The 27,897-nt window shown below is 40.7% G+C and overlaps 1 protein-coding gene across 12 annotated transcripts in view; it reads left to right on the top strand.

The window, feature by feature from the left end:
• NCOA3 (nuclear receptor coactivator 3) overlaps window positions 1-27,897 on the top strand; it is a 137,769-nt gene that overhangs the window by 95,393 nt on the left and 14,479 nt on the right. For 8 of the 12 annotated variants that reach the window (XM_042930738.1, XM_042930744.1, XM_042930742.1 and 5 more), the window contains 15 exons: window positions 10,678-10,782; window positions 11,662-11,834; window positions 12,335-12,435; window positions 13,423-13,597; window positions 13,867-14,055; window positions 14,224-14,325; window positions 17,807-17,947; window positions 18,208-18,355; window positions 19,805-20,196; window positions 20,366-21,237; window positions 22,451-22,586; window positions 24,088-24,285; window positions 25,216-25,473; window positions 25,572-25,698; window positions 26,729-26,900. In XM_042930738.1, coding sequence (XP_042786672.1) covers window positions 10,697-10,782; window positions 11,662-11,834; window positions 12,335-12,435; window positions 13,423-13,597; window positions 13,867-14,055; window positions 14,224-14,325; window positions 17,807-17,947; window positions 18,208-18,355; window positions 19,805-20,196; window positions 20,366-21,237; window positions 22,451-22,586; window positions 24,088-24,285; window positions 25,216-25,473; window positions 25,572-25,698; window positions 26,729-26,900 — 3,270 coding nt within the window. In that variant the 5' untranslated portion in view covers window positions 10,678-10,696. The remainder of the gene's footprint in view (window positions 1-10,677; window positions 10,783-11,661; window positions 11,835-12,334; window positions 12,436-13,422; window positions 13,598-13,866; window positions 14,056-14,223; window positions 14,326-17,806; window positions 17,948-18,207; window positions 18,356-19,804; window positions 20,197-20,365; window positions 21,238-22,450; window positions 22,587-24,087; window positions 24,286-25,215; window positions 25,474-25,571; window positions 25,699-26,728; window positions 26,901-27,897) is intronic. The other 4 variants (XM_042930746.1, XM_042930743.1, XM_042930741.1 and 1 more) reach the window with 1 other exon arrangement.

The following is a 27,897-nucleotide window of genomic DNA, read 5'->3' as shown; positions in this document are numbered from 1 at the left end:
TCTGAAACCTTTTAATTTGTTGTCATATGGGCTATTTGTAACTATTTGTTTTTCACTGGAGAACAGAATTCTGTCGCTGAACATACATCTTTGTTTTTGGTATTGTCCCTTGCTTGCTTTGTATTGTTTTTCATGCTCACATCAAACATATGAATATGTGAGGTGTGATTCTCCTCAGAGTTAACAGGTGATAGACTCTTTAAAGGAGACGAAAGTTTATCTTTTAGTAAAATTGAGATTCAGCTCTCAAGTTTGATTCCAACAAAGCTCCGTTGTCTTTTCATTGTGTCATAGTAAGTCAAGTGAAGGATTCATACCCTTGAGTTTTATTTCAATAGGCAGCTTGGAGCCACTGTATTTGTTGGAGTGGGAATACCCAAGTGAAAAAGAAGCAAAAATGTTCCACAGAGTTTTTACTATCCCTCCAGCCCCCCTTACGTATTTTCTGTATTTTAAGGAAGACTGCAGAGTTGGTCAAAACTGCCACTGAGGGGATGGCAAAGAAAAGAGCAGGAGTTGGATGGAGAACCAGGGGAATGGTGGGTAGGAGCAGTAAAAAAAGAAAGAGGAAGGAGTTTGTAATAAGAGTCTTGTACAAGGTTTTTTTTTTTTTCTCTCTCTCTTTTTTTAAGTTTATCTATAAAAGAAAGTTTCAGGTAATCTCTACAATCAATGTGGGGCTCAGACTCATGACCCTGAGATCAGGAGTCACATGCTCTACAGACTGAACCGGCCAGGCACCCCTCCTATAAGTTTTTGTAATGGTTTGGAGCTTGCCGTATAGAAAGTGGAGACAAAAAAGTGAACAGGAATAGAACGCAGCATGTAAAACAGTGTAGTAAAAGTATGAAAAGTGCATCAGGATAAGGAAGGGAAAACTTCGTCTAATTGGGAGAAATTGAATGGTTTCCCTCGAGGCGACAGTTGAACTTGATCTTGAAGGATGGATGAGTAGGAGTATTCTAGATAGAAAAGAGATGAAAGGGAAGATGTAAAAAGAAATGAATGACTTAAAAGCAAAACAGGAACTATTTCAGCGATCATCCTTTGTCAGAACCTCTCAGCGTAGGTCATTTGGGAGCTGCTGCTGGGGGTGGGGGTGGGGGTGTGCTGAAGAAGTATGGCAGCATGTTTTTTAGAGTGAAGCTGAAATCAGGTTTACGCAGCTCAGGTTAGATCTGAGAGATTCAGTGCATTAAATTGTAGGGTCAGTGTTATCTTTAAAATAACTAAAGACTTACCCAGGTAGTTAGTACGCTGTCAGGAGAGAGTAATTTGATTTAGATGGAATTGGCGTGCTTAACTCCCTCTGCACAGTGTATATTGGTGAACTTCAACTCCTTTGCTTCTGTGGAGGTCGAGAAGTCTCTTGGCAACAAGCTTCCAGTTGCAGCTCACCTGCTTTGGCTAATTGGTATGCCCAGCTCTGGTAGCAGAGCCTCTGGAGAGTTTGTGTTTGAATTCAACTTCATCAGGTTCAAACTGGAACATAAATGTGAAGGGGCTTTGGGCTCAGCCTGTGGATTGAGAATGAAAAGGCAGGACGTACAAAAGGAGAAGAGAGAGTGAAACCTGTGGATAAAATAGCTGTCAACTTACACTTGGATGCTTTTCAGCTTAATTTGTATATTAAAAATAGGATGTTTTACTCTATGGTTCTCTGCCAGCCCCCTTTCAAGTTAGCTGGCAGGATGAACTAAAGACAGGAGAAGAATGACCAGAACCCGAGAGTATACCCTTTCTGTCATATGTCCTTACCAAGGTAGTTTACTGTAGACACTGTTCATATGCCTTTTCTTAAAAAAAAAAACAAAACAACTGTAGGCTGGTAGGTTTCCTATCAGCTCTGTTCCCATGACACTGTGCAGTGCCTTCATTTTAATACTTACCAAACTGTGTTGTTACAATCATTTATGCTTTCCTCTTGTGCTAGCCTGAGAGTTGCAGCAACGTATGCTGTCATTCGTCTCTGTTTCCTGGACCTGAAGTGGTTCTGGCATGTAAGTGTTTGAGCTGAAATGGAATTAGATTGAAAAATGGATTGCATTAGGTAGTTTTTTCTTGATCCCACTAAATAAACATAACAGGTTATCAGCAACAAAACAAAAGGACATTGCCAGTTAAGTTTAATTGAAACTTTCCCTCTCTTTTCTCTCCTTGTCTCCTTTCAGCTCTTGTCCTCTTTGCCAGGGTTGAATTAAAATATAAAAGTAGGAGATACTCACTGGAAGAGGCATCCAGTTGATGAGGAAGCTTTCATAGTGGTTCCATGTTTATGACAACTCCCACCCCCTCCCCCATGGTCTCTTAAACACACACAGGTTCTCTTTCCTTCAGTCCTTTCCTCTGTGGTGCTGGTTCTTTTGGAGCCACACCGTAGATTGAAATAAAACCTTTAACTTGATATTTTAGAAAATACAATTTTGTAGGATTAAAGCTTTAACTAGTGGTGACTGTGTACTAAATTGTCTCAAGTAAGAGTGTCAATTTGGAGCTTTTAGTTTTGCGTAGTGATTTATATATATATATATATATTTGTATATATTTATATGTTTAGAATGTCTCATAATTTTTCCCAAGAGCAATTTTTTTCCCCCTAATTGGATTGAGCAGTCTCTGCTTCTACATACAGCTTCAAGTGGTTTTCAGTAAATCATTCCAAATCTATAGTTGTTGGAAAATTTTCCTCAAGTTACTGTGATTCTCAAGAGACACCCAGAAACACTCCCTAATTACCAAGTGGATTTAATCATACCTTGTGTAAGTCAGCCAAACAGGCCTGATGAATAAACTGAATTACTGGTGGGATAGTCAAAAGTTTTTGGCCCCAGCATTTAACCTTAGAAAACCCAAGAATAAGACTATTTTAGGGTATAGTTCATGCTTTTCTGATCTCAAGTTTTCTTCTTGCCGTTTAAGCCGAGACAGTTGATTTCAAGTGGAAGTAAGGGTTATGGTTAATATTAGGCCACCCCCGGAGGGCCATTTATCTGGTGACTTGTAGACCAGTGGTTAGTTCTGGGGACTTGAGAGGAGTAACAGCATTAGTACCTGTTGAGTTGGAGTGGCTCCTTGCCTCTGCCCCTGATCCAGCATACCCACAGACCCTGAGTATACGACGTCTCAGTGTTCTTACTGATGAGCTAAGAAGTTTTCTGGGTAACCGGTTGGAGATGGTGTGATTCAAAAAAAAAGTTTATTTCAGTGAGGGATAAAATGCCCAAGGAACATATGATACAGATTTGTTGGTCTGAGTCCTAGTTATGCCATCCAGTATCTGTGTGTGATCTTTGGAAAGTTATTTAGTTGTGTACTTATCTATAAAATGGGAATAATAATACATATCTTCGAGAGTCATTGTGAGAGATTATGCAGAATATGTGATATGCTCAGCACTGTACTGCCACAGAAGTTATCCCCTTTCCTTTCCCTTATTAACTTAGGAAAACTGAAATATTTTCGTTGGTTTCTGTGCCATTTGAGATTTACTGGGTAACATATCCCATTTTGGCGTGGCTTTTCTTAGACCCTCCTCCGCCGCACCGCCCCCCCCCCCCCTCCCCCCCTTGTGGCTTACCTAATGGGCGTTAGCACTGTTGATTGGTATCTTTTCCTTTTGGACAGGAATACTTCCTGTATCCTTGTGCATCTGGCTAGTTGTACACAATCAAGATTTTTCTCTCGTCTTAACTGTCAAATAACCAAAAGGAAAGCTAGTTGATGCTGCTCAGTCATACACCCAACATTATCGTGACTTTTGAGTGACAAGTAAAATTCCCTTTTTTTTTTTTTTTTTTTAATTTAAAAAATATTGTAAAAATGACTCAAGGATCCAGATGGCTGTGTTCACATTGAAAGACTGAATACGTTTTGGGCCTTTGAATTCTGATTCAATGAAAAGTTCTCCACTGTAGTCCTTTTAGATACTATGGTGTCAGGGGCTTAGAAAAGCTTCTGTGATGGGATTGCATTCTGCCTGGAAGTGCGGTTGAGGTGGACCTCCAGCTTAATAATCAGTCGGAGGACATCTCTTCATTAGCAACTTCAAAGTCTATCTGTGGAAGTCATTATTGGATTTATGAGGGGATTTCAAGAGTTACTTGGGCAGGTATATATTGTGTCTTAAGTTTCTACTCAGCTGTGGAGATGATCTTTAATTGTAGGGAGTCAGAATTTAGAAGGGGCTCAGTATTCATAGACGGTTCTTATCAAAGATACTTTGGGACTCTCGTGCTGTATTATTTCCCCTTTGAATGTTGATTTTACCAACTCCATATATCCTCTAACCTAGATGGGTGATAATTTAAGATGTAAAAATGTAAGCTATACAGTTACTGATTTATGTTTCTTAACTTTTAGTTTTTTTGGGGAAAAATTATTCATGGGCCTAGTGTGTAATGTCTTCTCTCCTCCCACCTTGGTTCTTGACTACTGACTGAAAATGGTCTAAATTTAGGACTAAACATTGACCTTTCGTACCTTAGAAAGAGTAATTTACCAAAATAGATAATGTGTCCCCTCAGACAGTTTTGAGTCCATCTTTGCCAGCGAGAAGTGGGCAGCAGGCTTGGCAAGTAAAACAATGCTATTGACAATTTTTATGTTTGTGACGAAGATTAATACCAAATAAACAAAACTATACATAAATTATTTGTCATAGTCATTTGTGCTCAGGAATAATTGTATTAGCTGTTGTATATGCTGAAAAGTATTTTTTAAGCAGAAATAGTTATAATTTTTCATATTGAGCATTTTCTTCGTCATAATGAAATTTAGGAGATATATTTGCTGATATATTTTTTTGTTATTTTAACATATCATTCACTCTTGGAAATCATGTGGTCTTTTTTTTTTTTTAACGTATTGTGCAATAAAAATCTCCCCCCCTTTTTTTCAATATATGAAGTTTATTGTCAAATTGGTTTCCAATCCCCCCCCCCCTTTTAAAGTTTTTATTTATTTTGAGAAAGCACGAGCATGCACAAGTGGTGGAGGGACACACACACAGAGAGAGAGAGAGAGAGAGAGAGAGGGAGGGAGGGAGGAAGGAAGAGAGAATCCCAAGCAGGTTCTGTGCTGCAAGTGTGGAGCTCACTGTGGGGCTCAAACTCATAAACTGTGAGATTGTGACCTGAGCCAAGATCAAGAATCCAATGCTTAACTGACAGAACCACCCAGACACTTCAAAGCCTTTTTTTTTTTTTTAAGTTTATTTATTTATTTTGAGAGACAGAACGAGTGCACGGCCCATGCATGCATGGAGTGGGGTGGGGGGAGAGAATCCCAAGCAGGTTCCACACTGTCAGCCTAGAGCCCAGCTCGGGGCTCAAACTCACAAACTGGGAGATCATGACCTGGGCCCAAATCAAGAGTCAGTCGCTTAACTGACTGAGCTACCCAGACACCCCTAGGTATCATGCAGTAAATGTGGTGTGGTTCCAAGGTTTGTTCATGTCTGAGTAAGAACTAGAAAAGAAATTGGCAAATCTTTTCTTTAAAAAAAAAAAAAAAGAGAAATATTTTATATCTTAAATAACGAAACCTTCATGGTTTTTACATTAGAATTTAGCGTTAGTACATTGCTGGATAATTGCCTTTGTTATTTAGAGGTCAGTGGATTCTGTGAAAGAGTAAATTTGGTGACACATAGACTAGACAGTCATGCACATTATAGCTTGTTGTTGTGCCACATGAGGAGAAAGAGCCACGTCTGTATACATGGACACATGTAGATATATTTATGTTTCTCCCAGAGCACATAAAAATTGGCTTAATGTGAATGACTTGGGTGCATTTCCTGTTTATACTGAATGTAATTATTATTGATTTCTTCCATACTAAGAGATTGTCATGGTTTTGATTCTCTATTGATACAATCTATGCCTTTAAAACTCATTTTGGTGACATCCTATATCAAGTGTAGAAGTGAAAATTTTAAAAAGTTTTAACTTTGGGGCACCTGGTTGATTCATTCGGTTAAGCAACTGACTCTTGATTTTTGGCTCAGGTCATGGTCTCAAGGTTTGTGGGCTCCACGCTCATAGCATGGAGCTTGCTTGGGATACTCTGTCTCTCCCTCTTCCTGCTCCTCCCCTGTTCTCCCTTTCCACCACATCCACCCCCCCCCCCCCCCCACATGCACACTTTCTCTCAAAATAAATAAATAAACTTTAAAAAAGTTTTAACTTTTATATAGATTAGAATGAAGGGAATTCTAAAGTATGACTTATTAAGTTGAGTGTTCTGTTCATGCAGTATTAACTCACCACCTATTACATGCTAGGCACCTTACACTCTACTGGAGATTCAGCTTAACAGCAAAGAAGGGTGAAATAATACTGAAAATATAGAATAAATTATGTCTTTCAAATGAAAAAATACTATTTATTCACTAAATAGTTTGCCATTGAATTTTGGGTATTCAGTTTATGTTTAACATCAAAGTAAGGAAATAATATCCAGAATGTGGAACAGATTTTATGTATATTACATAATGCATATGTATATATAACATACATATATTTATACAAGTATTTTAGTTTTTTAAATTTTATTTGAGAGCAAGCGAGGGGGCTGAGGGACAGAGAGAGAGAGAAATCTTTTTTTTTTTTTTTTAATTTTTTTTTTAACGTTTATTTATTTTTGAGACAGAGACAGAGCATGAATGGGGGAGGGTCAGAGAGAGGGAGACACAGAATCTGAAACAGGCTCCAGGCTCTGAGCTGTCAGCACAGAGCCCGACGCGGGCTTGAACCCACTGACCATGAGATCATGACCTGAGCCGAAGTCGGCCGCTCAACCGACTGAGCCACCCAGGCGCCCCAAGAGAAAGAAATCTTAAGCAGGCTCCACATTCATCATAGATCCTAACTCAGGGCTCGATCGCAGCCCTAGGATAATGACCTGAGCCAAAATCAAGAGTCATATGCTCAACTGACTGAGCCACCCTGGTGCCCTGGAAATAGATTTTATATATACATATTTTTTCCTATTTTATTTATTTTAAATTTATTTTTAATTTACATCCAAGTTAGCATATAGTGCAACAATGATTTCAGGAGTAGACTCTTTAATGCCCATTTAGCCCAATCCCCCTCCCACAATCCCTGTTTGTTCTCTGTATTTGAGTCTTTTATGATTTGTCCCCCTCCATTTTTATATTATTTTTGCTTCCCTTCCCTTATGATCATCTGTTTTGTATCTTAAATTCCTCATATGAGTGAAGTCATAGATACTTGTCTTTCTCTGATTAATTTTGCTTAGCATAATACCCTCTAGTTCCTTCCATGTAGTTGCAAATGGCAAGATTTCATTCTTTTTGATTGCCGAGTAATACTCCATTGTATATACAGACCACATCTTTATCTGTTCATCCATCGATGGACATTTGGGCTCTTTCCTTACTTTGGCTGTTGTTAGAGTATATTTTTAACATAAATGTTATTACTCAGGCGCCTGGGTTGCTCAGTTGGATGAGCATCTGACTTTGGCTCAGGTCACGATCTCATGGTTCATGGGTTCGAGCACCGCGTCGGTCTCTGTGCTGTCAGCTTAGAGCCTGGAACCTGCTTCCGATTCTGTGTCTGCCTCTCCCCCACTTGTGCGTGCGCTCTCTCTCTCTCTCTCTCTCTCAAGTAAACAAACATTAAAAAAATAAAAATGTTATTATTCACTGAATAGTTGGCCACTCAATTTAAAAATAACTGAGTGAAACAAATACAAAATTTGTGTTTTGAGACATAGCTAAAACTATTTTTCTGTACTTAAGGACTGTTTTATGAAAATAGGAAATAAAAACTGAACATGCTTTAAAAATATTTTTATTTGGGAATAATTTTAAACTAAAATCAAAGTTGCAGGAAAAAGAATAGAATTTAAAGAATTTAAAAGTGTCTCTTCTACCAGGTTTTATCCAGTGCCAGTATTTTGCTACCCTCCTTTCTCCCTCTCCTTTGCTTCTCCTGTTCCTTTTCTCACTCACCTAAAATGGCCTCTACCATTGGAGGGCCATTTACATACATAATGACTTATTTGCTGTAAATATTAAGAATAAGGATAGCTTCTAAGGCGTCTGGGTGGCTCAATCAGTTAAGCGGTCAACTTTGACTCAGGTCACGATCTCACCGCTGGTGGGTTCAAGCCCCGCATGGAGCTCTCTGCTGACAGCTCAGAGCCTGGAGCCTGCTTCACATTCTGTGCCTTTCCCTCTCTAATGCCCACCACCATCCCCCGCATTCTATGTGTGTGTGTGTGTGTGTGTCTGTCTGTCTGTCTGTCTCTCTCTCTCTCTCTCTCAGAATTAAATAAACGTTATATAAAAAAAAAAAAGAATAAGGATAGCTTCTTAAATATGTACAGAATTCAACTTCAGTAAATTTAACATTGATAAAATAATCCTGTCCTCCATATTTTAAATTTGTCAGTCGATCCCATAATGTGCTTTATAGCATCTCCCCTCTCTAGGACAGAATCCAGTATGGGATCATATATCATATTTGTCATTTCTCTTTAGTTTTCTTTAATCTGGAATATTTATAGACTCTTTTATTACATTGTCATTTTTGAAGAATACATTTTTTCTGGCATTGTGAGATCTGGGTATGCTTTAAAACCATAATATTAAGCCACTATTAATCAAAGATATTTTAAGTTCTGGGGCACCTGGTTGATTAAGCGTCCGACTTCGGGTCAGGTCATGATCTCGCGGTCTGTGAGTTCGAGCCCTGCGTCAGGCTCAGTGCTGACAGCTCAGAGCCTGGAGGCTGTTTCGGATTCTGTGTCTCCCCCTCTCTCTGTCCCTCCCCTGCTCACGCTCTGTTTCTGTCTTTCCCCAAAATAAGTAAACATTAAAAAATTGTTAAAAAAAAAAAGGCATTTTAAGTTCTTTACTCTTCTTTTCCTTTAGCTTAATGTTGTGAGGAGAAAAAGACTCTTGGAAACCTCTCTGCCTTTCAGCTTTGATTTTACATTTTACTACCAAACTTCTAGGTAGAATGAATTTTATTGGTATTTAATTCATACCTACAGTATCTGTACAGGTGATGTCATAATCTAGAACTCTTGGTTAGTGATTATGTGGTTTTGATTTTTTAAAAGCTATGCTTTTTAAGTTTCATTAGCATCCTGTGTGAAATTTTGCATTTTTGTCTCCTCTCTCTCTGTAGTATTGTGCCACCTAGTGGAAATTTATGTCCTTCAGTATATGTCTAAAAATCTAGATGGAATGCAAGATGCATTTTAACATACTGAGAAAAAGTTTGGAAAATTCGAACTTCTTGATTGACTTGGAATTCTTTAGAACAAGGATTGTCTTCCGAAATAAGAATTTAGGACAAATAAAATTCTTTGTACGTGAAGGTTTAGTAGAGGTCTTAAAATTATGAGCTGCTGACTGTTAAAACACTGTTACTGTTTCAACAAGAAACACCCTACGTGGGGTGGGGCGCCTGGGTAGCTCAGTCGGTTAAACGTCTGACTTCGGCTCAGGTCATGATCTCGCGGTTCATGGGTTCGAGCCCCACATCGGGCTCTGTGCTGACAGCTCAGAGACTGAAACCTGCTTCAGATTCTGTGCCCCCCCCACCCTTCCCCCAATTGCGCGTGCGCGTTCTCTCTCTCTCAAAAATAAACATTAAAAAACAAAAAAAGAAAATAAAGAAACACCCTTTGTTATTTTCATCATTGAAACCTTAACCAAAACATTATATTTCCATCAGTCGTTACTAAAATGATTGTTGCTATTTAGATACCATGAAAATCCCCCCCCCCCCCTTTTCATTGTGCATCTACTCTCCAGGCCTCATGTAGTGGGGCTTACAGATTATTTACATGCTCTAAGATTAGTTTTCAAGTCATAGAAGAAAAACACAGTGGGTAATAAATATTAATGAAATAGTTTAAAGGAAAGCAATGTGCTACTTTGAAAATAGCCTGAAAAAAAAATGTAGACATGTATCATTTGAAGACTCCTTACCAAGTGACAGGATAAGCTCTAATTTGTCCTTAGTTGGGTATAAATAAAACTCAGGATTTTTTTCTTATTTTCATTTTTTTTTATTTGAGAGAGAATGAATGAATGAATGAATGAATCTTGAGCAGGCTCCACGCTCAGAGCAGAGCACAAAATGGATGGGGCTCCATCCCACGACCCTGGGATCATGACCTGAGCCAAAATCAGGAGTCTGATTCTCAACCGAGTGAGCCACCCAGGCACCCCGAGGATTTTTTTTTTTTTTTTTGAGATTTTATTTTTAAGTAATCTCCACACCTAAGGTGGAGCTTGAACTTGGGACCCCAAGATCAAGAGTTGCATGCTCTACCGACTGAGCCAGCCAGGCACCCCAGGATTTTATCACTTGGAAAAAGTTGATGGTCTCTTTTTCTTGTTATTAAATATGAAGAAGATGCCTTCCTCATCCTTTGAAGTATTCAGAGTATTCAACATACACATTTTTAGTGGGACTTGAGAAACATTTTAGTTTTGGGGTTTGACATTCTGCAGAATTAAACTAGAATATGAACTTCTGATGTTGTCTTCAGGGTACTCATGTATAATTAAGAATATTAAGACTTACCTAACCATTTAGGGAAAGTAGTTCTGAATTATAAGATTCAACCATTCAAGCATACAACATGGGTATTTTACAATGTTTTCATCTTATCATCATTCTTTCCTAGTTGCTGATGTATAGTCACAATGAGCGGATTAGGAGAAAACTCCTTGGATCCACTGGCCCCTGATTCACGAAAACGCAAATTGCCATGTGATACTCCAGCACAGGGGTAGGTCGTTTATTTCCTGATCCTTCACCAAGGTCTCCTCCCCCTACCATTATTTTTTTGACTTAAAACGAACATTTTAGCTTTCTGTTGTTTAAATTCTCAGGTAGATTTTTGTCTTTGCTTAAATAACATGATTTTGCTTTGAATTAAGTAGAATGGCACAGTGATCAGATAGACATCCTTATGATATAATAGAAATTTTATTGGTGATTCAGATAAAAGTGAGTTAGTCCAATAACTAACACTTTTGAGGTAGTGTGAAGCATTTCTTAGTGAAAGAGGTAGGTAGGAGTCAGGAATAGAGCATCAAGATTGTTGCAAATCAGATTACTCTTTAAATTCCTGTAAGAAGATGTTGTAATTTGATATTTTGGCCTTCGTGAGGTTTCATCGTCCTTTTCCTGAATAAAGTTTGCAGTTTAAAAAATAGAAATCTAATGTTTCATGCAATGTTACGCTAGCCTTTTTAGTATTTGCCAAGGTCACTATGACTTGAGTTTTAATGTGATTCTTACAAAGTAAAAAATGGCTTATAAGCCTTATGTAAAACCTTGTCATTAATAAGTAGCTAACACTCTTTTTGTTATTATTTGTTGTTTTACTGTCTCTTTGATGTAAAGACTGTGTATCCTTATTTTCTGCATGATCAAACAGAGGCTAAGTGTCCCCAAGGCCACCAGGCTAACCAAAAGGTAGACTTGAATTTAGGTTTGCCTGAATTTCTGCTGTATTGTACTTCTTCTCCAAGATGAGTTTTTGATGGTTTCTATTGGCTAAATTTTATTTGCTTATGTATGAAGGTGCTGGTGATTCTGCTCCCGGCGTTTTTTTGTGATACGTATACATTCATGGCCTTCTCTCCCCCCCAATCTCTCTCAGTCTTACCTGCAGTGGTGAAAAGTGGAGACGGGAGCAGGAGAGTAAATATATTGAAGAACTGGCTGAACTTATATCTGCTAATCTTAGTGATATTGACAATTTCAATGTCAAACCAGATAAATGTGCAATTTTAAAGGAAACAGTAAGACAGATCCGTCAAATAAAAGAGCAAGGTAATACAAAGTAAGAAAAACACTCAAATCTTTTCAGAAGGAACTTGTTAACTATGTTTACATTTGCCTTTTTGCTACCTTGTTGCTCACGTGTGGGCTAGTGGGACCTGTCCTGTGTGGGATTGGACAAATGAGTTGGCCAACTTAGTACTCCTTGAGAAATAGTTAATAGAGCATTAGAAAGAGGCCAGTGTTCTCACCCTGTCCCATGTTAGTTGCCTTTCAGGAAGCCATGGGATAGTACATGTAGTAGTGAAAGAAAATTAAGGGTATCTTCTGCCCTCCCGGGTAACTCAAGTTTTAAGATTAAAAATTGGAGAATTGGTTTCTTATCAGGAAATGTTGTGTATGTGCATATGTATGCGCGCGCGCGCGCGCGCGTGTGTGTGTGTGTGTGTGTGTGTGTGTGTGTGTGTGTGTGTTCTGGGGACTGTTTGGAGGTGAATTTGATCTGTAACTGATATTTGTGATGTTTGTAGTATTGTCTTCTGTCTTTTCAGGAAAAGCCATTTCCAATGATGATGATGTTCAGAAAGCCGATGTATCTTCTACGGGGCAGGGAGTAATTGATAAAGATTCCTTAGGGCCACTTTTACTTCAGGCAAGTACATTATACTCGTGAGGAATTTTTAAGACTTAAGAATCTGCTTTTTGTGACGTGCTTAAACATTGTTTTGCGAGTAGTTGTCCTCAATAGGTATGATTCGCCTGTAGCATGTTTCTCTCGCTGTAAAGCAGGAGACGGGAACAGAGAGGAGGCTCTTCATAAAGTGCAACTGTTAACTTGTTTTTGTTTCAACTAGTTCGCTTCAAGTACTTCTCAGTTGCTGGGTTCAGTTCTTTGTAAATTCTCACCAGGGAGTGGGGTGGCTCCTGTAGCTTGATTTCGTATCAAATGGAAAACCAGGAAGTGCTAAGGATATTTCGTTTTTAAAAACTCTTTTCAAGATGTAATTCTTCAAACATTAGAGTAGACATTCATTCAGATTTTATGTTGGCTGTATCTATCTTTTTTCCCTCAAATTCTTTTTATTTTAATTCTTTAAATACAATCCTATAGTAATTGTGCTGTGTGAGTAGAAACGGCTGAGTGGCGGCTAATAGTTGTTTGCAGTGGTTGTTAAATCACTAGTAGTTGTAAAAAATTCTGTTTAGTGCTAAGGCTGGTGCCTTTGATTGGCCAAGACTGCCGTGACAAAATATCACAGATTAGGTGGCTTAAACAACAGGAATTTATTTTTTAAAGTTCTGGAGGCTGGAAGTCCAAGGTCAAGGTATTGGCATGCTTGGTTTCTCCTGAACCCTCTCTGCTTAGCTTGTGGATGGTTGCCTTTTCCTTGTGTATTCACATGACCTTTTCTCTGTGTCTGTGCACCCCTCGTATCTGTCTTCTTCCATAGGAACATCAGTCCTATTGGATTGGAGCCCTAGTCTTATGACCTCATTTAACCTTAACCCCATAACCAGGGCCCTGTGTCCGAATATCCGCATATTATAGCCACATTGAGAGTTAGGGCTTCAACATGTGAATTTGGGTGGGGGAGACAGTTCAGTCCATAATAGCCCATATTAACCTATCCCACTTTAGGCATTGGATGGTTTCCTGTTTGTGGTGAATCGTGATGGAAACATTGTATTTGTGTCAGAAAATGTCACACAATACCTGCAATATAAGCAAGAAGACCTGGTTAACACAAGTGTCTACAGTATCTTGCATGAAGAAGACAGAAAGGATTTCCTTAAAAACTTACCGAAATCTACAGGTAGTCTTTTAATGTGTATTTCCTTTCTTAATTTTGTAAACACTAAAAAAAAGGTTTATTTTTGAAGGAAGGGGGCAAGTTGGGGAGGGGCAGAGAGAGAAGGAGACAGAGGATCCGAAACAGAGCACAGAGCCCCACGTGGGGCTCGAACTCATGAACTGTGAGATCATGACCTTGAGCCGAAGTTGGACGCTTAACTGACTGAGTCACCTAGGCACCCCTGAATTGCCAGCTCTTTAAAAAAACTTTTTTCAATTTGTTTTCCAAAGTCAATGGAGTTGCCTGGACAAATGAGACCCAGAGACAAAAAAGCCATACTTTTAATTGCCGTATGCTGATGAAAACACCACATGATATTCTGGAAGACATCAACACTAATCCTGAAATGCGCCAGAGATATGAAACAATGCAGTGCTTTGCCCTGTCTCAGCCTCGAGCTATGATGGAGGAAGGGGAAGGTAAGATTGACCACATGTTTGAAATGTTTTTCAGACAGCAGCCAAATTTGTAGTTCTGTGATTTCCATTGTTGTATTCATTGACTGAATTCCATGTCCTTACTTGTCTATTTGAGAGATCTGTCCAAAAGTTAAATGTAATCCTTACCTGGTTGAATTTGTATTGTAGATTTGCAATCCTGTATGATCTGTGTAGCACGTCGCATTACTACAGGCGAAAGAGCGTTTCCCTCAAACCCCGAGAGCTTTATTACTAGACATGATCTTTCAGGTAAAAACTTTGTGTATGTGTGTATATACATTTTGTTCATTTGAGAGTTATTATGAAAGTTAACAATTTTTGTAGCCTGCACGCTCATGTAAAAGTACCTATACCCACTGTAGTGAATGCTTTGCATAGATTATTTCTTACGTTTCTTTTTTTTTTTTTTTGAAATTTATTTATTTTGAGAGAGAGAGAGAGAGCACGTGGGCGCGGGCAAGGGGCAGAGAGAGGGAGAGACAGAATCCCAAGCAGGCTCTTCACGGTCAGCGCAGAGCCCAAGTGGGGCACAAACTCAAACCGTGAGCCGAGACCAGGAGTCAGATGCTCAACCGAATGAGCCACCCAGCACCCCCATTTCTTATGTTTCTTACGCAACTCTTAAGATTCAGTAAAACCCTTGGCATTTGAGTTGGGTATATTTGACAGTTAAACTCCCTCAAATAAACAAAAAATAAATGTAGAGACACCTAGCTTTCTCTCCCAGTAGCATTTGAAATCAGTGTATTTCTTTTCTCTAACTTCAAACCCATTTTTCATAAACAAGTTTTCAAAAATACGATAATTTAAGAATTACTGGGAGTAATTTTTGATATCAACATGAGCTTCAGACTTGGTCTGCCCTTTTTTGACTATGGGAATAAAGACTTAAAGCCAGTTTAAGTGATCAAGCACAAAATGAAATTAAATCTAGTTGCATTATTATCTGTATTCACCTTCGGGTTTGCTCATGCGATCATCTAACCCTAAATGGTGATGTCAAGGCTTGTCTTGTAGGTGCCATCCCAGAGAGGGAGCAGGTCGGGCGGCAGAGATTGAGTTCCTTGTCCAACATTAGATCCTGGGTGGTAAAGAATTTGCAGTTGGGTCTGCCTGATGTCAAAGCCTGTACTGTTTGCTTTGTGTGCACCTTGTGGACCTGCAATAAGTAATTTGATAACATGGAATAGGTTTAAGTATACATGGGGTGCCTGGGTGGTGGCCCAGTCAGTTCAGCATCCAACTTTGGCTCAAGTCACGATCTCGTGGTTCGTGAGTTCGAGCCCCACATCAGGTTCTGCCAGTGGAGCCTGCTTGGGATTCTCCCTCCCTCTCTCTCTCTCTCTCTCTCTCTCTCTCCACCCCCCTCTCTACCCCTGCCCTGTGCACACACTCTCTCTATCCCTCTCAAAAATAAACTTGAAAAAATTTAAATATACGTAATATACCTATAGCTATTACATGTGCATATATATGTATATGTTATGTACACATACATACATAACAGTATTCTACTCTTAAAAAAAAAAAAGCTATTTTTGTAGTTTTCAGTCATTTTATGCCAGGCTCAGTTACCTGTCTTGAAGCTGCTTGAGATTAATTTCCACAGATGAAAAAAATAGCAAAAAAAGCTTTTTTGTATACTTAATTGACAGTCTGTTTACACTGACAAATATTATCTTACATAGGAAAAATTTTTTCTTTATTAACTTACTTTGAGATAATCAAACCTGGTGACAGAAATTTTTATGTGAATTTTTACCTTCTAGAGTGGTTCTTACTCTGTACCTATTATGCTTTGGCAGGCTAAATTTTCTCCGTGAATAACAATATTTCACATTTTATAGCTGAAAATACTAAATAGAACATCTTTACTCAAGCAATTTAGTGAATAGAACCTTTAAAATTATCTCATTAATGTCTCCTCTTATTATAAAAGGTAGAAATTACCAGGCAGGCAAAGTGAAATCCTTTTGTCTGGTTCACATCTGAGAGCCATCTCACCATAGCCAGCATTTTCTGGTTGCTGTCTCTCCTTTCATAGGAGGTTTCTTGCCCTCCACAGAATATTTCTTTTGGACTCTGGAGAGATTTTATTCTCTGTCCCAGATGTGAACTTTTTCTGAGCTTCTATTTTGTGTTTGTCATCTGGGTGTCAGAGCTGAGCTCAGAGAAGGGGTTGAGGACAGGCCATCTTTATTCTGGGCACAGCACGCAAACGTTTACTCTTCCCTGCAGTGCATTTGTCACTTCTCCCTAGGTGGGACTCCCCCCCCCCCCCCCCCCCCCCCCCCCCCCCCCCCGTTATTAAGATTTTTTTTAATATGTCATGAAGGGTCTGGATTTTACACAGATTCTTAACTGGGGACTCTGTCCATGAGCTCATCCACCGTTAGTACCTTTCTCATCCCCAGCAGCTTTTTCAGAACCATCTTACGCCGTGTGTTTTCCCAATCCAAACCTGATTTTCTTCAGCATTTTTACTTTTCCGACAAACACATCATGGACAGGGTAAATAGATTGGAAAGCCTTTTCTGTATCTTTCCCAGTCTGTTGGAGATCAAGTCATTAACCACTCCTTTTAAGTCATTTGTCTGCCCCTCTTGGGTCAGGATTTCCATCACCTTCCCAATTTGGTGGGCCTGTTAGTGCCAAGCATAAGAGGTTGTCTGGGTCTGAGTATTGCCTTTTCAGTAAGGCATATGTGGAACAGGCAAAACAGCCATTGATTTCTTGATACCGACATGAGCTTTCAGTCATAGTCTGGCACTTTTGGCCGTGGAGCATATTTTGTCTTGGGCATCCGTGTCCCGAATGTTGATCACACGGTTTTTGCCCAGGGCATCCTCAGTAATTATTTTGAACTTTTAAAATGTGACGTCAACATTCTGGGGACCAGTAAGGCTCACTTCAGAAGCACAGTTCTTGAGGCCATCAGAGACCATTGTGTCCGTCGACAGAGTTCTTATGACCGATGTTTTCTGAACATTCCTTTCACTGAACATAGCGGGTGCTTTCTCCTCATATGGCTCTTTCTTCGACAATGGATCGACTATTTTCTTCTTGGCTCCTTTTGCCACATTTTGTTAGGTGTTTATTCTTGCCAATGTTTATTCTTGTCCTAATACTGCTCAGAAAGTGTTGAAAGGCCTAGCCATTTTTTTAAAGGGCCATCTTCATAAAACCTTTAATTTTGTAGTGTTTTTGAGTTGTATAAATTTTGTCTCTCTAGTGTATTTGATGTTAAACAAAAGTTGTCAGAAACTTCCAGACTGGTAGAAATGGGTGTTTGGTTAACCTTCCTGTTTAGATTTTAAGTGTCCAAAGATGCAGTCACCTCTCAGATGAAAAGAATTATCCCTGCTAGCTGTGTAGGTAGGTATTTTCATAGCTGCAGGGACAGACCATCTTCAAAAGAACAATTTTACTGGTAGGTGTTGTTTTTTTCCTTTAATGAAAATGAACCTAAGGTTATCTGGCCATGTTCTATTCTGTACATTCAGAAAGTGAAAGGAGTTCTGTGATACTCTGTACAGGAGGACATTTAATGTAAGAATGTCCTGTAGGACTGTGTCCTTAAAATATATCCAGACTGTGTCTGGATATAGCAGAGTAAGCAGAGCAAAGATTTGGTGTCTTTATTTGAATCTTCAGAGCTAAGCCACGCAGTCAGCGTGCAACCAGTAAATACTTGTGGGTTGGATTTAACTCTTTATTTTCTGTTTAACAGGAAAAGTTGTCAATATAGATACAAATTCACTGAGATCTTCCATGAGGCCTGGCTTTGAAGATATTATCCGAAGGTGTATCCAGAGATTTTTTAGTCTTAATGATGGTCAGTCATGGTCCCAGAAACGTCACTATCAAGAAGGTAAAGAATTTTGAGGTTGATTCTTGGCCTTGTTTGTTTTTGTGTTTGTATATGGCATAAAGTACGTACATGGCTGTAGTTGCTGTTCTGTGCATGTGGGGCAGGAATTCTTTTAGCCTGCTTGTAATTTTGGTGCAGGTCCAGTCTTTTCCCTGGATTTTCAAAATGTGGCACTTGAAGTATATTTCCTTTCTCTCCTCTCTTACATGTGTCTGTTTTGCCAACTGTAGTCGCTGGTAATGGTGTATTTTCCCCAACAGCTTATATCCATGGCCATGCAGAAACCCCGGTGTATAGATTCTCATTGGCCGACGGAACCATAGTGACTGCACAAACCAAAAGCAAACTCTTCCGAAACCCTGTCACGAATGATCGGCACGGCTTTGTCTCGACCCACTTTCTTCAGAGGTAATGATAGATTCCTGCATCTCCTCACATTAAATGCAGCGCTGTTCTCAGGGTGCCTTATTATTAATGTAAAAAGCAAGATTTAATAGAAAAAGCAGAGCCTTTGGATTTGCTGAAGTGAGTTTAGATTCCTGGGTTATGATATATTTTTTTAAGGTTATATTTGTATGTGAAAATGAGGATTTGCTCATGAGTTACTTCCTGGGAAAGCTGGGGAATGGGAAGGCCTAATGGATAAAAGAACTATCTAATGTGACTACCGCTGTTCCCTTTCATTTCTTTTTTTTTTTTTTTTTAAATTTTTTTTTCAACGTTTTTTATTTATTTTTGGGACAGAGAGAGACAGAGCATGAACGGGGGAGGGGCAGAGAGAGAGGGAGACACAGAATCGGAAACAGGCTCCAGGCTCCGAGCCATCAGCCCAGAGCCTGATGCGGGGCTCGAACTCACGGACCGCGAGATCGTGACCTGGCTGAAGTCGGCCGCTTAACCGACTGCGCCACCCAGGCGCCCCAGTTCCCTTTCATTTCTGATGATGTGTTACATTGCTTCCAGGGATTGCATTTAAAATTTGAAAGTAGACTCCAAGCAAAACTGAGAGTTTCTCTTGTTGTTGCTAGTGGTAAATGAGCAACACGTGGAAAAGCAGGATATTTACCCATTAACGACCTTGCATAATTTGCAGGTACCTCCAGGTTAGCCCCTAGATGTGTGGCGACTCTAGTGAAGTCCTGCCGAGATTCCAGTTAGTGTAACTGTTGGTCCTCAGTGCTGTGGTGGTGGTCACTCCTAGATTTTGTGGCATATTAAAAAGTATTTCACTGGGCTCGTCATAACTGATCAATATTTAGGTTGGAATTGGTACTAAGTGTTGGAATGGTGCCTAGGAAGTGAAGTTCGTGGCACTTCATCATTAAAAAATAATCTTGAGTGTTTTAATGCATGCTTGTAGTGTTTAAAAAAAGTTTTTTTTTAATGTTTATTTCTGAGAGAGAGACCGAGTGTGAGTGGGGGAGGGGCAGAGAGAGAGGGAGACACAGAGTCTGAAGCAGGCCCTAGGCTCTGAGCTGTCAGCACAGAGCCCGATGCGGGGCGGGAGCTCACAAACCGTGAGATCATGGCCTGAGCCGAAGTCGGTTGCTGAACCGACTGAACCACCCAGGCACCCCACATGCTTGTAATATTTTTTAAAAAATTGTTTTTTTTTAATGTTTATTTCTGAGACAGAGACCGAGCATGAGTGGGGGAGGGGCAGAGAGAGAGGGAGACAACAGAATCCGAAGCAGGCTCCAGGCTCTCAGCGGTCAGCACAGAGCCCGACGCGGGGCTCGAACTCACTGGCCACAAGATCATGACCTGAGCTGCAGTTGGACATTTAACCAACTGAGCCACCCAGGCACCCCGCATGCTTGTAATATTTTAGTGAAGGTTTGTCTTCTTTCTTTGCAGGGAACAGAATGGGTATAGACCAAACGCGAATCCTGTTGGACAAGGCATTAGACCTCCAGCAGCTGGATGCAACAGTTCGGTGGGCGGCATGAGCATGTCGCCAAACCAAGGCTTACAGATGCTGAGCGGCAGGCCCTATGGCTTGGCCGACCCCAGCTCCACCGGGCAGATGAGTGGGCCTAGGTATGGGGCTTCCAGCACCATAGCTTCAATGAACGCTGGGCCAGGCATGCAGTCCCCATCTTCCTATCAGAACAGCACCTATGGTCTCAACATGAGTAGCCCCCCACACGGGAGCCCTGGCCTTGGCTCCAACCAGCAGAACATCATGATTTCTCCTCGTAATCGTGGGAGTCCAAAGATGGCCTCACACCAGTTTTCTCCTGTTGCAGGTATTTGTGTTGGCATTTCCGTTTCTTTATTGTTTACTCTTCAGTAGTCCTTCTCTTTTTATTCTGTTGCAATTCTTGTCAAGTCAGTTCATTTTCTAATAGAGTTAAGTGGCATTTTGTTATAGCATCTGATAGTCTAATTCTTGCCTTAATTTTTCTCCACATCCAGGTGTGCACTCGCCCATGGGATCTTCTGGAAATACTGGGAGCCACAGCTTTTCTAGTAGCTCTCTGAGTGCTCTTCAAGCTATCAGTGAGGGTGTGGGGACTTCTCTTTTATCCACTCTGTCTTCACCAGGCCCCAAACTGGATAACTCTCCCAATATGAATATAAGCCAGCCAAGTAAAGTGAACAGTCAGGATTCCAAGAGTCCCCTGGGCTTGTATTGTGATCAGAATCCAGTGGAGAGTTCAATGTGTCAGTCAAATAGCAGGGATCACCTCAGCGACAAAGAAAGTAAGGAGAGCAGTATCGAAGGGGCAGAGAATCAGAGGGGTCCTCTGGAAAGCAAAGGTCATAAAAAATTACTGCAGTTACTTACCTGTTCTTCTGACGATCGGGGTCATTCGTCTTTGACCAACTCCCCCCTGGATTCAAGTTGTAAAGACTCTTCCATTAGTGTCACCAGCCCCTCTGGGGTCTCTTCTTCGACCTCTGGAGGAGTGTCCTCCACATCCAATATGCACGGGTCACTGCTGCAGGAGAAACACCGGATCCTGCACAAGTTGCTGCAGAATGGGAATTCACCCGCAGAAGTAGCCAAGATTACCGCAGAAGCCACGGGGAAAGACACCGGTAGTGCGGCGTCTGGTGTGGAAGGAGGCGTCAAGCAGGAGCAACTGAGTCCTAAGAAGAAGGAGAATAACGCACTTCTTAGATACCTGCTGGACAGGGATGATCCCGGCGATCCGCTCTCTAAAGCACTGCAGCCCAAAGGGGAGGGAGTGGACAGTAAAGGGAGTCAGTGCAGCAGCAGCTCCGCCGTTCCTAGCTCGAGTCAGGAGAAAGACTCTAAAATTAAGACCGAAACAAATGAAGAGGTAATTTGTCTGTTTTCCAGCTTAGCCACTGTGGTTAATCCTTGCATTTCTGTGTTAGAAAGACAGTATGTTACGTGCAAAACCCTGTCTTCTATTTTAGGTTTATGTGATGGAAGTTATTCTCGAGCTGTCGGTTCTTTGTAATTCTTTTGGGCATCGTGAAGTGTAATGTGACGCAGTTTGGAAAGAACCAGGTGTGGGTGTTTTAAAATGTGACTATAACTTGAACCAGTTGGTAGAGAATTTGAAAATTTTCATGGAGGTTTTGTTGTTGGAATGAGAGGGTTGGGTCATGTAATGGTATAGTAGGAAGAAATGGGGGGAAAACTTAACACGTTAAGTAACAGAATTTTGATTTTTACCTAAAATCATGTTTCCCTCTGTACATGATCTCATTCCATATAAGCGTTTGTCAAACTCTGACTCCTCTGGGAGGTGTTAATGTGCACCTGAGAAAATTAAAGTCTTGGGGAAGTCTTGCTGTTAGGATGTCTATTTAATTTTTGTTGAACCTAGTGCTCCAAATTTATGGACCAAGAGCTCTTTTTATTTATTTTTTTATTTTATTAAAAAATTTTGTTTAATGTTTATTTATATTTGAGAGATAGAGACAGAGTGTGAACAGGGGAGGGATAGAGAGAGAAGGAGACAGAATGTGAAGCAGGCTTCAGGCTGTGAACTGTCAGCACAGAGCCCGACGCGGGGCTTGAACCCATAAACCTCGAGATCATGACGTGAGCCGAAGTCAGATGCTTAACTGACTGAGCCCCCCAGGCTGCCCCAGAGCCCTTTTTAAAGCATGCCTGTGAATCTTTTGTCGAATGTCAGCTTGTTGCCTTTGTTACTAATCATACTTGTTTTGGAAGGTATGTATAGAGGCAGGCCTCTCTGTCAGCTGATGATCCTGAGTAACACTAGCTCGAAAATACCTACGGTTTGAGAATTAAAGTTCCAGTGCAGATTTAAAAATGCCCCTGTTGAAAGCACTTCCAAACCCAGAGATTTCTTTCAGTAGTTAAAACTATTCTTCATTTCAAGGAAGAAGATTTAGGGTGGGGGTCTAAGTAAGCTAGCCTTTAAGTTGGGCGTTATCATTTCCGGTAACTTGTATTTTACTTGTTCCCGTTTCATTTGTGTTCTTCTGATGAATGTGTATGCGTATATATCTAGTAATGCACACAGGTTAATTAAAAAAAAACTTTCCCCCCCCCAGGGATCTGGAGATTTGGATAATCTAGATGCTATTCTTGGTGATCTGACTAGTTCTGACTTCTACAATAATTCCGTATCCACAAATGGTAGTAATCTTGGAACCAAGCAGCAGATGTTTCAGGGAACTAATTCTCTGGGTAAGAAAGAACTAGGTTTTATTCTTGCTGCCTTTTTAACGTTTCTTCGCACTTGTGTGTATAGTTAACCCTTGAACAACACAGGTTTGAACAGCACATGTTTATTTACACACGTGTATTTTTTAAAAATACAGTACAGTACTATAAACATTTTCTCATGGTTTTCTTAATGTTTTCTCCATTTTATTATGAGAGTGCAGTATATAATACATATGACATACAAAATATGTGTTAATTGACTTATCAAAGTCTTTTGGTCAAAGTAGATAATTAATAGTAAGTTTTTGGGGAATCAGAAGTTGTATGGATTTTTTACTGTGTTGGGGGCTCGGTGCCCCTAAGCCCTGTGTTGTTCAAGAGTCAGCTGTGCTCTTACACTAAGATTGGAATCTAAGCATTTTTTTTTTAAGAGAAAGAGGGCAAGCATGTGTGTGTGCGAGCAGTGAGGAGGGGCAGAGAGAGAATCTTAAGCAGCTTTATGCTCAGTGTGATGCAGGGCTCAGTGTCATGACCCCGAGGTCGTGGCCTGAGTTGATGTCAAGACACTCAACCAACTGAGCCACCCAGGTGCCCCTAATTAGCATTTGTAAACTTCAAAATGCATACTCTACCTCTCAGCTTTGAATACTAATTCATAGTGCATATGTTTTAAAAAGCGTTCTGGACGTTTTTCTATTTTTAAAAATTCCCTGTTTCTAATTAATATACCAGTAATCCTGGAACTTTTAGGAAAATGTCCATCATTGGTTGCTCCAGATGAGTACCAGGTACCTGAGCATCTATTTTTGTGAGGCATAGAGACTTAAATTAAAAAGCAACTAAAACTGTAGATAGAAGCCTGTCCTGAGACATTTCTGGAACCTGGTTATCTAGCTGGGAGACTTCTTTAGTGTTTGCTGATTCTCCCTCGGCCTCTCTTCCACAGCTATGTGGTTTCCTCACTCATCAGTTTAACGAGGGTATATTACAGGTATCGATCAAAAAAGAGTAATTCACAGTTATCGGGAATGGTGATTATTCATTTTCGATGGCACTATTTCCTAAACTAAAATGGAAAGATCAATCAAATGGATTGGAAACAGTAAAAAGTTAGGAGATTTTGTATTTCATTCCTTGTTTGACTAGAGGGCAACTTACCTGGTTATATTTAATTATAAAATTTTAAACAGAATCCACTTAAGAAGTTCCCTTAGGGAAGAACCTCTGGCAGTTTGAATGTTGCTAGCAGTTGTAATATTAAGCGAAGCGGAACACAAATGACCGTATCAGGCTGCAGAACGATGCCCTAGTACAGCAGCCAGTGCTGGGACTCTTGTTTTCTACTGGATTTGGAATACGGGGTTTTTGTCTTCTTCTTCTTCTTTGCGCGCGCGCGTGTGTTTAGTGTTTATTTTAGTAAGGGAAAGTCTCGTGTGGGTGGTATTGGTATTGATGTGTTGTCCTTGATTACTTATGTACTGAATTGTCAGAGGACATTTTGTATTGTGTATCTGTGTTTCAGCAGGTTTGAGGAGCCCACAGTCTGTGCAGTCCATTCGTCCTCCGTATAACCGAGCGGTGTCTCTAGATAGCCCTGTTTCTGTTGGCTCGAGTCCTCCAGTAAAGAATATCAGTGCTTTCCCCGTGTTACCAAAGCAGCCCATGTTGGGTGGGAATCCAAGAATGATGGATAGTCAGGAAAATTATGGCTCAACTATGGGTATGTTATTTCTAATAAGTATTTATGATTAAACTTTTGGGAAAAGCAAATTTAGAATACTTAAAGCCATTTAAATAATTGGGATTAAGTAATAGGTTTATGAGTAACAGTAGCACAGTAGTTCTTTCATAAGTCTCCTTAATTTATTCTGTGGCTTGGTTATTTAAGCTCTTTAAAAAATATTTATTTATTTTGAGAGAAAGCGAGAGAGAGACAGAGAGATTATGAGAATGTGTGCATGCGAGACACGAGCGAGTGGGGGAGGGGCAGAGAGGGAGAGAGAGGATTCCAAGCAGGTTCTGTGCTGACAGCACAGATCCCGATGTGGGGCTTGATCCCATGAACTATGAGATCATGACCTGAGCTGAGATTCGCCTAATGCTTAACCGAACGAGCCACCCGGGCGCCCCTGGCTATTTAAACTCTTAAGGAAGCTTTCGGTCTGAGACCTTTTCTAACTTGTAATGAATACATGGCAACAGTTGCCCATCAAAAAATGTCTTTATTTATTTACTTATTTTTTTAAAGTTTAATTTTAATTTTATTTTTTTTAACGTTTATTCATTTTTGAGACAGAGAGAGACAGAGCATGAACGAGGGAGGGGCAGAGAAAGATAGGGAGACACAGAATCGGAAGCAGGCTCCAGGCTCTGAGCCATCAGCCCAGAGCCCGACGTGGGGCTCGAACTCACGGACCGTGAGATCGTGACCTCAGCTGAAGTTGGACGCTTAACCCACTGAGCCACCCAGGCGCCCCTCAAAAAATGTCTTTAAAAAAATAGTCTTCATAGTTGGCCAGTCCTATTTTTAGGATGACAAAGCTTTTATTTTATTTTTATTCTTGGTTAAGTTCATGTGTAATGACGGTACTTACACAGCAAGGATTTCATGATAATCTGGAAAAGATGTAATCATTTCTACCTGTTTTAGGTGGACCAAACAGAAATGTGACTGTGAATCCGACTGCTTCCTCGGGAGACTGGGGCTTGCCAAGCTCAAAGACGAGCAGAATGGAGCCTTTGAGTTCAAACTCCGTGGGAAGACCAGGAGCGGATTACAACGCTTCTTTACCCAGACCTGCAGTGAGCGGCTCGATGCCCACGTTGCCCCTTCGGTCCGCTGGCATCCCAGGTGCAAGGCCGGCGTTGCCGCCACAGCAGCCACCACAGCAGCAGATGCTTCAAATGCGTAAGCGTCCCCTTCGCCAAAAGAGAAAGTGAGATGACACGGGGCGGTGTTTGCTCTTGCCTTCTTTGAAAATGCATCCCCTCTTTTTCCTCCACCAGGGCCTGGTGAAATTCCCATGGGAATGGGGGTCAGTCCCTATGGCCAGGCAACACCGTCCAACCAGCCGGGTTCCTGGCCAGATGGCATGTTGTCCGTGGAACAAGGCTCTCATGGGACTCAAAATAGGTGAGGCTTTATTATGTGACTCTGTAGAAGATGTTAGCATTGGATTATCTAGAAAATGCTCAGAGCACAGGAGCAAACCTGAAAGAGAATGAGAAAAACTCACTGTGACCGAGGTGCCTGGTTGCCACCTGGGCATTTCAGGGATGATGGTGAAAGTGCACCACAGCACTCTGTTTCTGTGAAAGATTGTGTGTCTTCTGTTTTTGTTTAGCTTGATCAGTTACTCATTTGCATGAAAGAAGCCACCTGTCAGTGTCAGTTCTGCCTTCAGTTCTGCAATAAAGAAAAAATGGCTTGATCTGTTGGGGGGACAGTGGTGTAGCTTTGTGCGTTTATTAGCTTCAGTGCTTCTCTACCCAGTGGAGAACAAATAGCCTCGCCACAGAATTTTTCCTGAGGCAGAATGAGTATCTAGGTCCATGCCTTCTGATGTGTTGGAGGGCTATGGCACCGTATTGTGGGTAAATGGAATTTGTATTGTACTTGTTAACACGTGAGCTCTGTGGCCACGGGGAACAAAAAGTTATTTTGGCAGGTCCCAGGCTCAGTTTGCTGATGGTTGAACATTTGTGTTTTTTTCTTTTTTTCTAGTCCTTTGTGGGTTACTTCAACTTAACAAATATAACCATGACCACTTCTGTTCTTGTATGATCTTGAGAATAGCACCCTGTTCCATCCTCCTCAACCTCTGCTGTCCCCTAAATGTGTAGGGATCTAGCAGTTACCTTTGGTGGTGGGAGTGTGTGCTAGGCATGTGTAAGCTAGATGTGGTAACTGTAGATGGCCTGGAGGAAGGTTAAAATTGTGGGCCTTCAATTTAAGTTGGTGACATTTGCTCTTCTCTCTTAACCAACCAAGTTGGTTTATTGTTTCTACTTGTAATAATTAAGGTATTACTGTATATTAAAAACGTGTGTGGTGAGAGAGAGAGAGAGAGAGAGAGAGTGAGTGTGTGTGTGTGTGTGTGTGTGTGTGTGTGTGTCAGTAAGAGGAAAAGCACCACTGGCATTGATTGCAAGTCTCTGTTTAGGCCACTTCTTAGGAATTCCCTGGATGATCTTCTTGGGCCACCTTCTAACCTGGAAGGGCAGAGTGACGAACGAGCGTTGTTGGACCAGCTACACACTCTCTTGAGCAACACAGATGCCACAGGCTTGGAAGAAATTGACAGAGCTCTGGGCATCCCTGAACTTGTGAATCAAGTAGGTAGCATTAACATGGAAATGGAAGTGTGTATGTGCACACGTGTGTGCATACATTCATGAAGCCATGCACAAGAATGCCTGTATGTGTATCTTTCCGATCACTTGTGTTACCTCACTGTGTTCATGGAGAGTGATGATTGGAGTTCCTAACCCTCACAAGCACTGTGCTGTGGCCCACGTAGATGAAGACACACATAGTGTGGACAAGCAAGTGGTGAAACAGATACAGAGCATGATTATTCTTTTAAATCTTTTTCAGTCTGTTGGGCAACAAAGGTGCTTGTTTTATTTATTTTTTTAAAGATTTGAGTAACCTGTACACCCACCGTGAATTTTGAACTGAAAACCCTAAGATCAGGAGTGTCATACTGTACCAACTAAGCCAGCCAGGTGCCCCAAAGATGTTTGTCTTAAATTGTATTTTGTTGATTGCAAGATAGAACGTATTTTATGTTTTTTTTTTATATGTGTTTTAAAAATAGTTTTCTGATGGAGTTTTTCTTGATATGCAACAGTACGTTATTTATGTAGGTTTACTTATTGATTTATTGATTCTTTCATTTAACAAATATTTACCTTCTATATGCCAGTTAGTGTTAGAGGCTGAGGGGAAGTAGTGAACAAACGAGTTCCTGCTCCCGAAGCTCACATCCCATTGGACAGGCAAGCATCAGGCAAGGAGCCACCTGGATAGCAGCAGACACGGTAGGGTAGAGATTAGCAGGAAAGGCCTAGGACACTAGGAGACTATCGTAAAAGAACCTTTTCTTGGGGTGTGGACGGGGTGTCCAGATTTTACTCTAAAAATGCCCTCTATCTGAGCTACCATTTGAAGGCTGTTAACTTGTCTCCTACGTTTAAATCGTTTTCCCAGTTTCTTTTCAGTGGGGACTTGTTTGTAGTTTTGTTCTTTAGTTTACAAATGTTTGTGTTTTCAAGTCCAGGATGATGAGATGAAGAATTACTGGGGACTCGAGTGAACGGTCAGGAAAGC

The sequence above is a fragment of the Panthera leo genome, chromosome A3 (assembly GCF_018350215.1).
Source record: "Panthera leo isolate Ple1 chromosome A3, P.leo_Ple1_pat1.1, whole genome shotgun sequence".
NCBI lineage: Eukaryota > Metazoa > Chordata > Mammalia > Carnivora > Felidae > Panthera > Panthera leo.
The sequence above is the reverse complement of the archived record's forward strand: the minus strand, read 5'-3'. Positions and strand labels throughout refer to the sequence as shown.